Source organism: Bison bison, unplaced genomic scaffold (assembly GCF_000754665.1).
Source record: "Bison bison bison isolate TAMUID 2011002044 unplaced genomic scaffold, Bison_UMD1.0 scf7180017864048, whole genome shotgun sequence".
Lineage (NCBI taxonomy): Eukaryota > Metazoa > Chordata > Mammalia > Artiodactyla > Bovidae > Bison > Bison bison.
This window is the reverse complement of record NW_011494620.1, coordinates 109,238-126,275: the sequence shown is the minus strand read 5'-3', so window position 1 is coordinate 126,275 and position 17,038 is coordinate 109,238. Positions and strand designations below refer to the sequence as shown.

Sequence of the window (17,038 nt, the reverse complement as noted above, 5' to 3'; positions counted from 1 at the left end):
CTGGGAGTTGGTGATAGACAGGGAGGCCTGGCGTGCTGCAATTCATGGGGTCGCAAAGAGTCGGACACGACTGAGCGACTGAACTGAATGCCAATTACTAAATGCTTTCATTTAGATGACAGTGAGAAGTATAAAAGAAAACCATAAGGTAAGTAATTAGAAATCAGACTGGTAAAGATATGTTTGCTGCTGCTGCTGCTAAGTCGCTTCAGTTGTGTCCGACTCTGTGCGACCCCATTGATGGCAGCCCACCAGGCTCCCCCGTCCCTGGGATTCTCCAGGCAAGAACACTGGTGTGGGTTGCCATTTCCTTCTCCAATGCATGAAAGTGAAAAGTGAAAGTGAAGTCACTCAGTTGTGTCCGACTCCTAGCGACCCCATGGACTGCAGCCCACCAGGCTCCTCTGTTCATGGGATTTTCCAGGCAAGAGTACTGGAGTGGGGTCCCATTGCCTTCTCCGAAGATATGTTTAAGTGTCTGTTAATATTGTGGGCTTAAAATATTAATTTCTTAATAACCACTAGATAAAATGTTGCAGGATAGTGTAGAATAGGAATAGTGTGCGAGTGCTCAGTCATGTCCAACTCTTTGCAACTCCATGGACTGTAGCCTGCCATGCTCCTCTGTCCATGGAATTCTCCAGGCAATAATAACTGGAGTGGTTTGTCATTTCCTACTCCAGGGGTCCTTCCAGACCCAGGGATGAAATCCATGTCTCTTGTGTCTCCTGTACTGGCAGGAAGATGCAGTAGGATATTGTTTTCTAATTTATCTAATTTATATTCCACAATTGTATGAAATAGTTATTATGTTGTATTTTATAAATGAAAAATATTGAAGCTTGGAGAATTTAGGAAATTTACCAAAGTTACACAAATATTCAGCTCTGGAGATAAATTTTACTCAAGTCTGAGTCCTTGAACGTAATACTATCTATATAATTATTTAATTAATACTTATAAAGCATGTAAGTATTTTAATAATAATATAACTTAAGTTCATGTAATGAACTTAAATTTTACATTTATCAATTTAGTTTATTTTTCTTATGTTCAAAGTTTACCAAATGATGCACTGAAAATTAGAATTCTGTTAAACACACAAAATATTGTAGTTAATATATTCAAAATATTCTGAATTATAGTATTGCTCATTCTTTCTATATTGCAAGGTAAAAAAAGAAAGTCAGAGGTGGAGGCTGAAGTAAAGTCCTTATTTAGTACTTTATCCAAACTTAATAATTTCTGAAACATTAGCAAATAAACCTAAATAATATTATTATTCTTTATTGAGTACATTTGGTAACATTTCAGAATCCTTTGGGACCAGTTATAGGTACTTTGAACTCCTGCATTCATTCATTCTTTCATTCAATTACCTCCTCACTTACTCAGCAATATTTATTTACAGACCACCTCTTACATGTCAGGTACTCTGATACATACAAAGAACTTTGGCTCCTGAGGAACTTGGGGTTTGGGTAGTAAAGTAAAAAGATAAATATACATGTATGGCAGGGATATAAGCCAAGTAAAAATGTGTTAAAGAAGCGAGGAGGAAGGAACTAAACCAAAAATGTAACACTTAAGTTCAATCTTCTCCACTTTAAGCTCTCACAGACGTCAAGTAAATAGTTGGAAATTCTAATCTGACCAGGTGGCATTTCAACAAGTCAGTCTGTGGACAACAAACACATGCTGGGATGGTCTGAGTGTTTGATTCTGGGCAGAGGCTGGAATAGCAAACCCTCCTTAACCATACTTTCTAGCCCTAGCATCTGAAACCCAAAACACACTGAACTGAGTTGATATACTACTTTTTAGGTGTAATTTAAGTATTTTTGGATTTTTTAATATTTAAGACGTTATCCTTTGGGGAAATATGGGGTAAGGAGTGAAATAATCATAAGAATTAAAATAACTAACATTTATACTTACTGTTTTTAACCATCACAACCTACTTAAGAGCTGGCTATATCAATAATAATGTAAATTTTAAATGTGAAAGAGATCAGAGAGGTAATTTTAAAATATTTGGAGTACAGAATGTTTTGAAAGATGAAACAAAGAATACTAATGTAAAGGGATTTATAATATATACTCCGAATAAAAACAAATAATCCTGGGTTGCAGGACGATTGATGAAACTGTAATTTCAAAGTGAAAAGCATTATTAAAATGGCAGGGCTTCAAGTTGGACAGAATAGATATTGAAGAACCTCAAGAAACACAAAGTGACAAATGTGAGGTATTTTATTCCTCTAGGTCCTGAATTATATATACCAAAATTAGATGAGCAGAGAGTAGTCACAAAGGTGCTTTGTGGAGCATATGTTAGGTTGTATTATAAGATGACTCATTTTATAGATCAAATGAGTTACCAAAGTTGAGGGTTCATGAAAACGATCTGGGAGATGGTAAATAAGCAGTAATTAGGTTAAACCAGAAAAGAAAACTTTACTTCTGATATGGATTTAAAAGACCTATATGTGACACAGAATTACATAAAAATTAACTGATTTACCAATTTTACTTTAAAGTAAGTAGCAACTATTCCTTCAGGGAACAGTGCCCTTGAACATCAAGTTAGTGCCTCTGAACTAGCAATACTTGAAACCAATGCTCACATAACTCGGACCATGACGCCATCAAATCTACTGTAAGGTGAAAATTGTAATTATCACTCAATTATTATATTTGTAATGACTGCTCTTAAAGAAGTTAACAAGGTATTTTGCTACTTATCTTTTTCATATGTTAACTTACTGCTTAATAATGTACCTTAAAGTACACTAAAACACACTCAGCTTCTCAGCTGATAAATCTAAAGCTTTAAAAATGCCTGTGTGATGGTTTATATTTGGCATATTTTATTGCCTAGCCCTCAAATGTCTTTCTTCATACAAAAGTCAGCCGTACTCAATTTTTAAATTTATATTAAGATTCAAAAGGCATAAAAACCCTCTTGATGGAATATCCCATTCCCTGGCTCTGAACTGCATCTTCATCTGTAGAGTGTTTGACTGCAATTTGGTAACTATTTACTGAATAATGGTAACACCAAAGAACTCCACTTGAAAGAAAAGAGTTTCTGTCTTACTGTCTACAAAGAGATATTACAATTTGTAGCTTCTACAAAAATCATATGAATCAAGTTTTTAGGGCTTATATTAGCTTGAAAAGCTCTTAAAACAGTTTTTCTTAGGGCTCAGTTGTCTATACCTAAAAGTAAAGGAGCTGATTATATCTTTAATGATACACATCAGCCTTTTCTTCATGGAAGATTGTTTTCAACTTGATGCTAATGGCCTAAGATTCAATTAGTAAAGATACATGATTCATCTTATTTTTCTGGGGACTTGTATCATATCGGTAATTGGTCTTTCCTGACAGACTTCAGGGCTTCATTTTCTTTGTTTCCTTCCTGAATTGCTACTAAAATGCTTATGGGCTTGTTTTACAGATTTATATATTTCTAAAGTAATATTATAAAAATATAAATACCATGCTTCTCCCACAGAAGAATTCTCCCCACAGATTTTACATTATATAGCACACATTTCAAGTTTAGAATTTATTATTACCATGCAAATTGGATTAATAGTAGCCAAAGTACCAAATCCTATTTGAAAAGAGGATTAAAGGTTTTACCATGCCAAACAAAACTGACAAAAAGTTTTTTACATATGAAGTTGGTAGGAGACAAATGTAAACTAAGATCATTGCAATAAGAGTATTAATAACATTTACTTTCACAAAATGTTGAACAAACGTTGGATTTTCTTCTGGTTGTGGAGATGGTCTCAGGTATAGACTTTTAGTTTATACTAATTATCCTAGGGCCACACTTTTTTTTTCCTTCTTGAATGACTCAATACCCTCAATTTTTGTTTTTGTTGTTTTTCAGAATGCCTCACTAGTTGTTTACAAAAAAGTGGGATAAAACAAACAGATAAACAGACATTAAGACTTTATGTTTGAGAAACCATATAATCTCAAATATTAAAAACAGTGCATACAGAAAAAAACTAACACAAGGATGTGATACAATGAAAACACAGTATAGGACAAAGCTATATTAAAACATCCTTGTAAAAACCAACCTTATTATATTAACATTAATAATCTTAAAATGCCAAAAAATGAAACTTTAAAAAATAGTCACAATATGTATATTATTTGCATTTATTTTCTTTTTTTCTTAATGAGTATTAGATACTGAAAATACTATCTGAAAATAGAGTACAAATTACAATAAATAATTATTTTCTAGCATTACTTATTAGAAAAAGGGAATGGTAAAATGCATCTGTAGTATCACTATCTGGGCCACATTTATTCCATCACAGAGTTAATTCCTAAAGCTGAAACAATCATTACATTTTGATGTTCATCTGTTTTATTGAACTACCACATGGGAGATTTATGGGAATGCTATCATGTCAGGGTCACAAGATTAAGTGAACAGTGATGACAGTAAATAAGCCATTTCTCTATATTCCAAAGGGTTTAACTCAGTTACTTAAAATGCCATAAACATAAATAGTCTTCTCTCTCTACATTGTATTTGTGACAGATGACTTCAAAATACAGCACTCTAGGGCAATGGCACTTTCCAACTAAACAGGCAACCCTTGTTGACAAAAGACACAAAACGACTTGTAAACACAAATATTAAAAGCAATTTCACATTTTAATCCATAAAATTTTAGTGTGCATAAAATATAGAGCAGTATCACTGTAAACTACTCATTTATAAAAGCAAAAATGATGTAGTTATAAAAAGGGTATTTGCTGAGGAAAATATTGTTCAAATTCAAATTCTTAAATGTTTGTAAGAATGTTTTCATGTCATTTCATGAGTTTCAAAAAGTCAATGAGTTTAACACATTATTTTAGGGAGTGTAGTGATATTTAAGTAAAAATATCTAAAATAGCTTTAAAAAATATCAAAAAAGCACGCTTATAAAAACAGTTACCTCAAAGGCAACCAGAGAGTTTTCTCAACAGCCTAATAATGTACTATCGCCAATGATTCTTACAAAATTGCCAGCTGCCAAGATAACAGATGCTACTGCCTGAAAAATATTTTCTACAGTTTGGTATATGAATATTTTAATTAGCAGCCAAATAAAGGACTGAGGTACTGTGATAAACTTAATTTGACTCTAGGCACTTATTTCAAGTCGTCAAAAATTTTTTAACTTTATGCTATTTGAAGGTCAAGGAGAAGTTTTGTTACTGTGGAGATCCAAAACATTAATTTTTATTTTAAAACTAATTATGAAAAAAAAATAAAACTAATTATGTCAATGCCTGAGAAAGTGTCTAATTTTTGTGAGTTTTATTATTTTACATTTGTTTATTGATTTTCTTCATTATTTTCATTTGTGTAGATTATGTCATTCTAATGTTATATGACAGAATGTGGTCCACCAGAGAGGGGAATGGCAAACCACTTCAGTATTCTTGCCTTGAGAACCCCATGAACAGTATGAAAAGGCAAAATGATAGGATACTGAAAGGGGAACCCCCCAGGTCAGTAGGTGCCCAATATGCTACTGGAGATCAGTGGAGAAATAACTCCAGAAAGAATGAAGGGATGGAGTCAAAGCAAAAACAAATACCCAGTTGTGGATGTGACTGGTGATAGAAGCAAGGTCCGATGCTGTAAAGAGCAAGATTGCATAGGAACCTGGAATGTCAGGTCCATGAATCAAGGCAAATTGGAAGTGGTCAAACAGGAGGTGGCAAGAGTGAACATCGACATTCTAGGAATCAGCAAACTAAAATGGACTGGAATGGGTGAATTTAACTCAGATGACCATTATATCTACTACTGTGGGCAGAACCCCTGAGAAGAAATGGAGTAGCCATCATGGTCAACAAAAGAGTTCCAAATGCAGTACTTGGATGCAATCTCAAGAAGGACAGAATGATCTCTGTTCATTTCCAAGGCAAACCATTCAATATCACAGTAATCCAAGTCTATGCTCCAACCAGTAACGCTGAAGAAGCTGAAGTTGAACGGTTCTATGAACACCTACAAGACCTTTTAGAACTAACACCCAAAAAAGATGTCCTTTTCATTAAAGGGGACTGGAATGCAAAAGTAGGAAGTCAAGAAAGACCTGGAGTAACAGGCAAATTTGGCCTTGGATACGGAATGAAGCAGGGCAAAGGTGAATAGAGTTTTGCCAAGAGAAGGCACTGGTCATAGCAAACACCCTCTTCCAACAACACAAGAGAAGACTCTACACGTGGAAATCACCAGATGGTCAACACCGAAATCAGATTGATTATATTCTTTGCAGCCAAAGAATAGGGAAGCTCTATATAGTCATCAAAAACAAGACCGGGATGACTATGGCTGAGATCATGAACTCCTTATTGCCAAATTCAGACCTAAAATGAAGAAAGTAGGGAAAACCCACTAGACCATTCAGTTCAGTTCAGTTGCTCAGTCGTGTCCGATTCTTTGCAACCCCATGAACCGCAGCACGCCAGGCCTCCATGTCTATCACCAACTCCTGGAATTCACCCAAACTCATGTCCATTGTTGGTGATGCCATCCCGCCATCTCATCCTCCGTCGTCCCCTTCTCCTCCTGCCCCCAATCCCTCCCAGCATCAGAATCTTTAATGAGTCAGCTCTTCGCATGAGGTGGCCAAAGTATTGGAGTTTCAGCTTTAGCATCATTCCTTCCAAAGAACACCCAGGACTGATCTGCTTTAGAATGGACTGGTTGGATCTCCTTGCAGTCCATGGGACTCTCAAGAGTCTTCTCCAACACCACAGTTCAAAAGCATCAATTCTCCAGTACTCAGCTTGAAGAAAGTAGGGAAAACCACTAGACCATTCAGGTATGACCTAAATCAAATCCCTTATGATTATACACTGGAAGTGAGAAATAGATTTAAGGGCCTAGATCTGATAGATAGAGTGCCTGATGAACTATGGATGGAGGTTTGTGACACTGTAGAGGAGACAGGGATCAAGACCATCCCCATGGAAAAGAAACTCAAAAAAGCAAAATGGCTGTCTGGGGAGGCCTTACAAATAGCTGTGAAAAGAAGAGAAGTGAAAAGCAAAGGAGAAAAGGAAAGATATAAGCATCTTAATGCAGAGTTCCAAAGAATAGCAAGAAGAGATAAGAAAGCCTTCCTCAGTGATCAATGCAAAGAAATAGAGGAAAACAACAGAATGGGAAAGACTAGAGATCTCTTCAAGAAAATTAGAGATACCAAGGGAACATTTCATGCTAAGATGGGCTCAATAAAGGACAGAAATGGTATGGACCTAACAGAAGCAGAATGTATTAAGAGGAGGTGGCAAGAATACACAGAACAATACAAAAAAAGATCTTCACAACCAAGATAATCAAGATGGTGTGATCACTCACCTAGAGCCAGACATCCTGGAATGTGATATCTAAGCAGACCTTAGAAAGCATCACTATGAACAAAGCTAGTGGAGGTGATGGAATTCCAGTTGAGCTATTTCAAATCCTGAAAGATGATGCTGTGAAAGTGCTACACTCAATATGCCAGCAAATTTGGAGAACTCAGCAGTGGCCACAGGACTGGAAAAGGTCCGTTTTCATCCCAATCCCAAAGAAAGGCAATGCCAAAGAATGCTCAAACTACCGCACAATTGCACTCATCTCACACGCTAGTAAAGTAATGCTCAGAATTCTCCAGGCCAGGCTTCAGCAATATGTGAACCGTGAACTTCCTGATGTTCAAGCTGGTTTTAGAAAACCATGGACATGGAACAACAGACTGGTTCCAAATAGGAAAAGGAGCATGTCAAGGCTGTATATTGTCACCCTGCTTATTTAACTTATATGCAGAGTACATCATGAGAAACACTGGGCTGGAGGAAGCACAAGCCGGAATCAAGATTGCTGGGAGAAATATCAATAACCGCAGATATGTAGACAACACCACCCTTATGGCAGAGGTGAAGAGGAACTAAAAAGCCTCTTGATGAAAGTAAAAGAGGAGAGTGAAAAATTTGGCCTAAAATTCAACTTTCAGAAAACGAAGATCATGGCATCTGGTCCCATCACTTCATGGGAAATAGATGGAGAAACAGTGGAAACAGTGTCACACTTTATTTTTTGGGGGCTGCAAAATCATTGCAGATGGTGACTGCAGCCATGAAATTAAAAGATGATTACTCCTTGGAAGGAAAGCTATGACCAACCTAGATAGTATATTCAAAAGCAGAGACATTACTTTGCTGTCTCGTCAAGGCTATGGTTTTTTCAGTGGTCATGTATCGATGTGAGAATTGGACTGTGAAGAAAGCTGAGAGCTAAAGAACTGATGCTTTTGAACTGTGGTGTTGGAGAAGACTCTTGAGAGTCCCTTGGACTGCAAGGAAATTCAACCAGTCCATTCTAAAGGACTGGTGTTCTTTGGAAGGAATGATGCTAAAGCTGAAACTCCAGTACTTTGGCCACCTCATGCGAAGAGCTGACTCATTGGAAAAGACTGTGATGCTGGGAGGGATTGGGGCAGGAGGAGAAGGGAATGACAGAGGATAAGATGGCTGGACGGCATCACCGACTCAATGGACGTTGAGTTTGAGTGAACTCCAGGAGTTGGTGATGGACAGGGAGGCCTGGCGTGTTGCAATTCATGGGGTTGCAAAGAGTCGGACACGACTGAGCGACTGAACTGGACTGAATGGTATGTAAAGCATTTTATAAATTATTTTACTTTGGAGAGACTGACAGGCTGTTAAAGTTTTCTCTCTCTCTCTTTAAGGGAAGATGAACTTTGATACTTCTAAAGGTATTTGCTGAATCTGGTAATACCACTTTGGTCTTTTCCCCCACTTGGAATATTCTCCCAGCTTCACATTCTTTTCCTTTCATTTACTGAAGACTCAGAAGCTGCTCACAATTTTCCTTTCCATCCCAAATACTGTAATTATATGTCAAGGTTGTATACATCATGCAAAATACCGAGCTGGATGAATCACAAGCTGGAATCAAGATTGTCAGGAGAAATATCAATACCTCAGATATGCAGATGACACTACTCTAACTACAGAAAAGTAAAGGGAACTAAAGAGCCTCTTAATGAGGGTGAAACAGGAGAGAGAAAAAGCCAGCTTAAAACTCAACATTCAAAAAACTAAGATCATGGCATCCAGTACCTCCACTTCATGGTAAAAAGAAGGGGAAAATGTCAAAGCAGTGACAGATTTTCTTTCTTTGGGCTCCAAAATCACTGCAAGTGGTGACTGCAGCTATGAAATTCAAAGATGCTTGCTACTTGGAAGGAAAGTGTGACAAACCTAGATAGGATATTAAAAAAGCAGACACATCACTTTGCCAACAAAATTCTGTACAGTCAGAGCTATGGTTTTTCTAGTAGTTGTGTATGGATGTGAGAGCTGGACTATAAAGAAGGCTGAATGCCAAAGAATTGATGTTTTTGAATTGTGGTGGTAGATAAGACTCTTTAGAGTCCCTTGGTGGAGAAGGCAATAGCACCCCACTCTAGTACTTTTGCCTGGAAAATCCCATGGATGGAGGAGCCTGGTGGGCTGCAGTCCATGGGGTCACTAAGAGTCGGACACAAGTGAGCGACTTCACTTTCACTTTTCACTTTCATGCATTGGAGAAGGAAATGGCAACCCACTCCAGTGTTCTTTCCTGGAGAATCTCAGGGACGGGGGAGCCTGGTGGGCTGCCGTCTATGGGGTTGCACAGAGTCGGACACGACTAAAGTGACTTAGCAGCAGCAGCAGAGTCCCTTGGACTGCAAGGAGATCAAACCAGTCAATCCTAAAGGAAATCAACCCTCAATATTCTTTGGAAGGACTGATGCTGAAGCTGAAGCTTCTATACTTTGGATACTTTATGCAAAGAGCCGACTCACTTAAAAAGACCGTGATACTGGGAAAGATTGAAGCCAAAAGTAGAAGGCCGCAGAGAATAAGATGGTTAGATAGCATCACTAACTCAGTGGAGATGAATCTGAGTAAACTCTGGGAGGCACTGAAGGACACGGAAGCCTGGCATGCTGTAGTCCATGGGTTCACAGAGTTGGAAGTGACTTAGCGACTAAACAATAACAATTCAACTTAAGTGCCAAATGCAAGATTCCATCCTTTCAGTTTCTTGATCTCATTATTATGATTTTCAACTTGACTCCACTTAATTATTGTATTTTTATGACCACATTCTGGTTGTGTTAACCTGTTCTTATATATTTCTGAAATCTTAAAATCAAACATCTGAGAGATTCCCATAGTTTCAGTTCACTGACTCTTATTTTCTTGACTCCATTATTTTCTGTGTATCAGTCCCCTGCTTTCTTTACTTGCTTCCTTCCTTAACTATTTAAATTATCACTTATCACTCTATCACTTCAATCACTTTCTTATTTTTAACTTAATATGTTTACTCCTTTGCCTTGATGAAACTATCCAGCAATAAACAACCCTAGAAGTAATGAATTAAAGATAATGTACTTTTAAACCTATTTAAAGATAGAGCTTAATAGTCACAGATACAGTTCTTTCTCTTTTTGGCTGTTGACAGAATATAAGAAGTTTCTTACATATTTTAAAAATTTACAATTAGGCTCCTTCCTTTTATTTGGAAGGAAATGGAGTACAGACCTTGTAATCTATTGTAATCAAATGTTTTGCTGTATCAGAGAAAACATCATGTGATACACTCAGAGAAGTTGGGAAAATAATTCAAAATATAGTATAATTAACTCAAAATAAAATCCCACTACCCTACAAGAATCCATATTATAACAACTTTTGGTGGTTGGAAGAAGAAAACATATAGATGTATTGCTGACACGATCTGTTGAGGGACAATGTGTGTACGTGTGCTGAATGGGGAGTGGAAGATGAAAGAAAGAAGTAAATCAAGGAATAAGAGAGATGAGATTTGTTGGGGATTGGAAGTATATATTTGGCCATGTCTAAGAAGTTCATCACATGCACGAACAGTGACCTACTGTCATATGGAGCTCTATTTCCTTCTTTATGGTAGACTTTTCCATTAAAATATGATCTGGGCAAGGCAAACTCAATAATCATCTTCCCATCTACACCACTTCTTTCAGTGTTTCTGAGTTCTAAGAATGGCACCACCATTACCTGGTGAGTGATGACAGGAACCTGGACAACATTCTTGATTCTTTACTAACCATTTAATCATCAAGTCACAATGACATTACATAATTTTAGATGCATGTTTTCTATTAAAGTGGTTAGAATCAGTGATCTAAATTAATTAGAACACAATGAGTTGAATGTTAAAGATTCAAGTACCCAATGTTAAAGATTTCCAAGTACCCAAGGAAAATGAAAATCTGTTCCATGGTTACAGAACCTAGAGTTCAAACAGATGGTTGCAAAAAAGTCCCAGCCAGGGAATAAAATGGATCAGAAAACTAAGCAAAATCCCCACTACGCTGTATGCCAACTTCTCCAAAATAAGCAGGGTTTTGGATCTAGAAATCTGAGGCTATTTTTACCTTCTTAGCAGATATGAGATACTCCTTTTAAAAGGCAGCTGAACTATCCCAGAAGACATGCTGGACAATGAGTCTTAAGGGAAGAAGAGACTGAGGTATCCAGGGTTTGGGTAGTTTATTGTAAGACTAAGAAGATGATGTAAGAAGAGGGTCCTGAAAGTGAGATGGTACATTTACTTCCAATGAAAGGGCAGGAACACGTGCAGCTGTTCCCCAGGTACTACAGCTCGTTGCATTAATGCAGAAACTAAAGTCTAATTTTGTCCAGAAACAGACCTGCTTTTAAGAATAAGCGTATCTCTAGAGCCCAGAGTAAAATGAAGATCCAGAGCTTTACATTACTAAGATTATCAGAATCTCAGCATAATCCTTGAGTGTGTGGGGCCCTATTAATAAATAAGACTGAGTTTTCCAACTCCCATGGAAGGGACTCAGGGCAAATTAATTCAGGTTTAAATAAAATCTGAGTACAGTGGCTATAGTTCATACCCATTATAAATGGCATCAGTAAACATTTTAAGTCAAAGGACAGAGAAATGGAGCCAGGAAGTGAAAGTTAATACGACTGTTTCAAAATATTTCAAATCTAGACTTTGTTTCAAAAGTATATGTATGAAACGAGTTGCCAGTCCAGGTTCGATGCACGATACTGGATGCTTGGGGCTAGTGCACTGGGACGACCCAGAGGGATGGTATGGGGAGGGAGGAGGGAGGAGGGTTCAGGATGGGGAACACATGTATACCTGTGGCGGATTCATTTTGATATTTGGCAAAACTAATACAATTATGTAAAGTTTAAAAAAAAAAAAGTATATGATTTTCACTTGAAATACTACCTGCTCACTCCTTGCTTTATGTTTTAGTGTTAAATTACATTACTTTAAGTTAATATTTTGTGCTTATAATGCTGATTTTGGGTTATTTCATTACTTTGACTTTAAATTATTGATAGAGTGAGAGAACTCTTGATACAGATCAAGTCTTGTTTTGGAAGTGTAGACTATCAGATTGAAATCCAATAACTATGTCCATCCTCTCATTTGAACCTGTTATATTTATTTATATAACTTTTTAGAAGCAATGGCATGCTATTCTATGAAGTTTCATAGCCATTAAACGAGAATGAGCTATGATACGAATATTTTTTATTTCTAAGCAGGTTAATTTTTTGGTCATCTTAGATTTCACAGTATTAACAAGATCACAATTAATATTAATAGATTGTTTCTTCTACTTAGTGCTACCAACATACTTGTCAATACAACTTGTAATGTATATTTTAAAAAAGCTCTCAAATTCTAGTTTTTCCACAGGGAAGAAATCAAGATCAATAACATTATATGAATTCAAAAGTTAAAATATGTTAGAGCCAATGAGCAGCATAATTGAGTCAAAAGATAAAATTAAAAGGAATTGTATGTTAAAACTAAACATTTTATATAAAACAGGAAGTAGAATATTATAGAGATGAAATTCCTTCAGATTTAACATATATTTAATAACAAGAATATATCTATAAGTGGTATTCAACCTCTCCACTGAGGAAACTACAAGGCTATTGGAAGAGGCAGGCACATCTACATTGCTATAAAACAGTAAGTGATATACCATAGACAGTTGCAATACAGATAATTATCACAAACTATGAGGAATCAGGTTTACAAAAGATAGAGAACCCAGGAAACTCTATAGAAAGGGTGACATGTGACCTCAGCTAAAACAGGTTGACCATATTTTCCTATTTCTTCTAGTATATGTCTTCATAAAGCAGCCAGACTAATCTTTTTAAACATAAATCAGATCATGTTACCCTTCTGCTCAAAACCCTTCACTGTTTTTCATGCCACTTAGGATAAAGTCACAAATCCTTGTGATCTACAGGACTTTAAATCATCAGGCTCATATGTTCCTCTCCAGCCTCATCTCAAGACACCACCCCCACCACTCACTGAGCTGTAGACATAGAACTCCCCTTTCTGTTCATTTTATTATCTCTATAGTCTGAGTCTTTGTAATGTTTGTCTCCTAATGTTCTATATTCCACACTTTGCTGATGATTCCCTTCTCATCCCTCAAAACTTGGCCTAAACTGACCTTCTTTGAAAAAGTCTTTGCATCTATTGAGATAATCATATGGGGAGGGAGGAGAGAGGAGGGTTAAGGATGGGGAACATGTGTGTACCTGTGGCGGATTCATGTTGATGTATGGCAAAACCAATACAATATTGTAAAGTTAAAAAATAAAATAAAATTTAAAAAAAAGGAAAAAAAAAAAGAAAAAGTCTTCCCTGAAATCTCTAATCTAAAATAAAGATTCTCTGTTACACTCTTTCTTTCAGAGTACCCTATATTTTTCTTTCCTAACGTTTGCTGAATTTTGTTATTAATGTTTTATTTCTATAATTATTTGTTTACTACCAGCCCCTTCTACCAGACTATAATTTAATTATGTGAGGGCAGGCCAGGCTTTGGTGCTCAGCTGTTTCATCAAATACTAGTCTAGATGTTGCTGTGAAGGTATTTTGTAGGTGTGATAACATGTATAAACAGTTGACTATAAGTAAAGGATATTATGCCCAGTAATGTGGGTGGGACTCATCTAATCAGTTGAAGGTCTTAAGAGAAAAGACCTAGGTTTCCTGGAGAAGAAGGAATTCTGCCTCAAGACAGAAATCCTGTCTGTGCTTCCAGACTGCCAGCCCAGCCTACAGATTTCAGATTTGCCAGGTCCCATAAGCATGTGAGCCAATTCTTTAAAATAAATAAATATCTATATATCTATATTCATATCCATACCTACATCTATATCTGTATCTTATATATATTCTGTTGGATCTTTTCTGTTTGTCTGGTGAACCCTGACTGATACAGTCTGCTTCTACTTGTAAAACTGTGTGATACTATACAGGTTTCACTTAAACTCTGAAATCTTCAAATTTCTTTATTGTAATATGAAAAAATAATTCAGTATCAACCTTAATAGAGATTTTCTGAATGTTAAAAAAAAATCTCATTTAACATTCTTAGTATAGTGCCTGGCAAACAATAAATATTTAATTAATGTTAGATGTGGTGGTATTGTTATTATTATAAGAAACAAATATCTAGAGTTAGCTATTTTTAAAGATGTTTATGTTATAATATTACTTTAAATTCAAATAATAAAGTTTTCTTAAATCTATCTTATACTTGAGATCCCAGGACAGTTGATCAACTATTATCCTGGCCATATTCCAGATGTTCTCTCTAGCTAACAGAATCACTTCTACCAGAATTTTTCTTAGTGTCCTTTCCACAGGTAACCAACCCCTAAATTCTGCCAGACAGAGACTGGATAAAAACATTCAATGAGATAAGACAGTCCTAATATATATAAATGAAGGACCTTAGCAATCTAAATATAGTGACCTGACTCACTACTATTTTTCTAGAAAACATTGTGCAGAAGAAAACAAAACAATTTTATACCCACAAAATTTTAGTAGAAAAACACTTTATTATTGTCTCAAAAATAGCCTAATTTGAGATGAAAACCTTTCCTAAGAAAAAGTGAATAGAGAAATATGAAATAAAATATTTTTAAAGAATGTTATTACTTCTCCATAATACATGCTTATATTATTACTTATATGTAAGCAAAATTAAGAATGATATAAATCTAATAATTTGAAGAGTTGACTCTAAAAGATTAAAAACAAACCATTTCTACACTCCTGCTATATATGAGAAATGATAGTCTAAAATACTTGTCTAAACAAATTTTGTATTGTTATACATAATTATAAATTAGAAATAACTTCCATTAGATTACTTGTAAAAGTTTAGATTTTCTTTTAAAGCCATTCTAAAGAGTCATTAAAAAGATTTCAGGAAAAAAATTAAGCAATTTATAATACTTTAAAATAATAGTCTATGAGTAATTTTTAAGTTTATAGTTATTTTTTATTTATAACTTTTAAAATTAACCTATGAGTTACTCTTTACTTCTAGTATTTTTTTTTACAACTCACCTATGAGAAACCGCTCCCCATGCACCATGCTTATTTGTGAGAATGTTCAAGATTTTCTGTTTCAACTGATTTGCAGTCACGTGGTCCCGATGCTTTGCGGCACTTATGAGATGGTCACACATCTTCTCTTCCTCTCTTCTATCAGCAGCATATTGGGCACACTGTGACTAGAAGAAATACCAACAGTGCATGATAATACACCTCTATCTATATAGGAAAGAAATGGTATCTAGCCTTGAATTAAAGGGTAATCATTATCAATTCAATTTTTAAAATTCAGATAATATAATATTTTGAAAGATATTCTAGTATATATGTATGTGTATATATATATGCATATACATATGGTCACTTTTTAAACTGGTAAAACTGTGTTCTTTCTATGTGTTTATACATAAAGTATATGGAAAGCAATTTGAATGTTAATAATCTGGGTCTCTCGCATTGTAGGCAGATTCTTTACCATCTGAGTCCCAAGGAAAGCTCATTAAGTAATATTATCAGATAATTTATGACTTTTAATCTACTTTCCAATTCTGAAATTCTGATTTTAACATATTCTAGAAGTGAGCATTTTAGAAACAAAATAGTTTATCAAAAATGCAAATCTACTTATTATTTTACCAATACAATGTTGTTGTTGCTGTTTAGTTGCTACGTAGTGTCTGACTTTTTGTGACCCCATGGATGGTAGCCTGCCAGGCTGCTCTATAGATGGGATTTCCCAGCAAGAACACTGGAGTGGTTTGCCATTTCCTTTTCCAGGAGATCGTCCCGACAGAGGGATTGAACCCAGGTATCCTGCATTGGCAGGGGAATTCTTTACTGCTGAGCTACCAGGGAAGCCCCTAATATAGTATATAAGTGTTCATTGTTCAGTCATGTCCAGTTCTTTGCCACACCATGGACTGTAGCCTGTCAGGTTCTTTTATCCATGGAATTCTCCAGGCAAGATTACTGGAGTAGGTAGCCATTCCCTCCTCCAGGGGATCTTCCTGACCCAGGGGTTGAACCCAGGTCTCCTGAATTGCAGGAAGATTTTTTTTTTTTTACCATCTGAGCCACCACGGAAGCCCAATATAGTATCAGCTCAGTTCAGCTGCTCAGTTGTATACAACTCTTTGCAAATCCATGAACTGCAGCAAGCCAGGCCTCCCTGTCCATCACTAACACGCGGAGTCCACCCAAACCCATGTGATTGAGTCAGTGATGTCATCCAGCTATCTTATCCTCTGTCGTCCCACTCTCCTCCTGCCCTCAATCTTTCCCAGCATCAGGGTCTTTTCAAATCAGTCAGCTCTTCACATCAGGTGGCCAAAGTATTGGAGTTTCAGCTTCAAAATCAGTCCTTCCAATGAACACCCAGGAATGATCTCCTGTAGGATGGACTGGTTGGATCTCCTTGCAATCCAAGAGACTCTCAAGAGTCTTCTCCAACACCACAGTTCAAAGCATCAATTCTTTGGCACTCAGCTTTCTTTACAGTCCAACTCCCACACCCATACATGACCA

The 17,038-nt window shown here is 36.2% G+C and overlaps 1 protein-coding gene across 1 annotated transcript in view; it reads right to left on the bottom strand.

Annotated features, from left to right (window-relative positions):
- LOC104985510 (neurobeachin-like) overlaps positions 1 to 17,038 on the bottom strand; it is a gene marked incomplete at its 5' end in the record, with an annotated part of 408,530 nt that overhangs the window by 297,686 nt on the left and 93,806 nt on the right. The window contains one exon of the mRNA XM_010835724.1: positions 15,527 to 15,693. Coding sequence (XP_010834026.1) covers positions 15,527 to 15,693 — 167 coding nt within the window. The remainder of the gene's footprint in view (positions 1 to 15,526; positions 15,694 to 17,038) is intronic.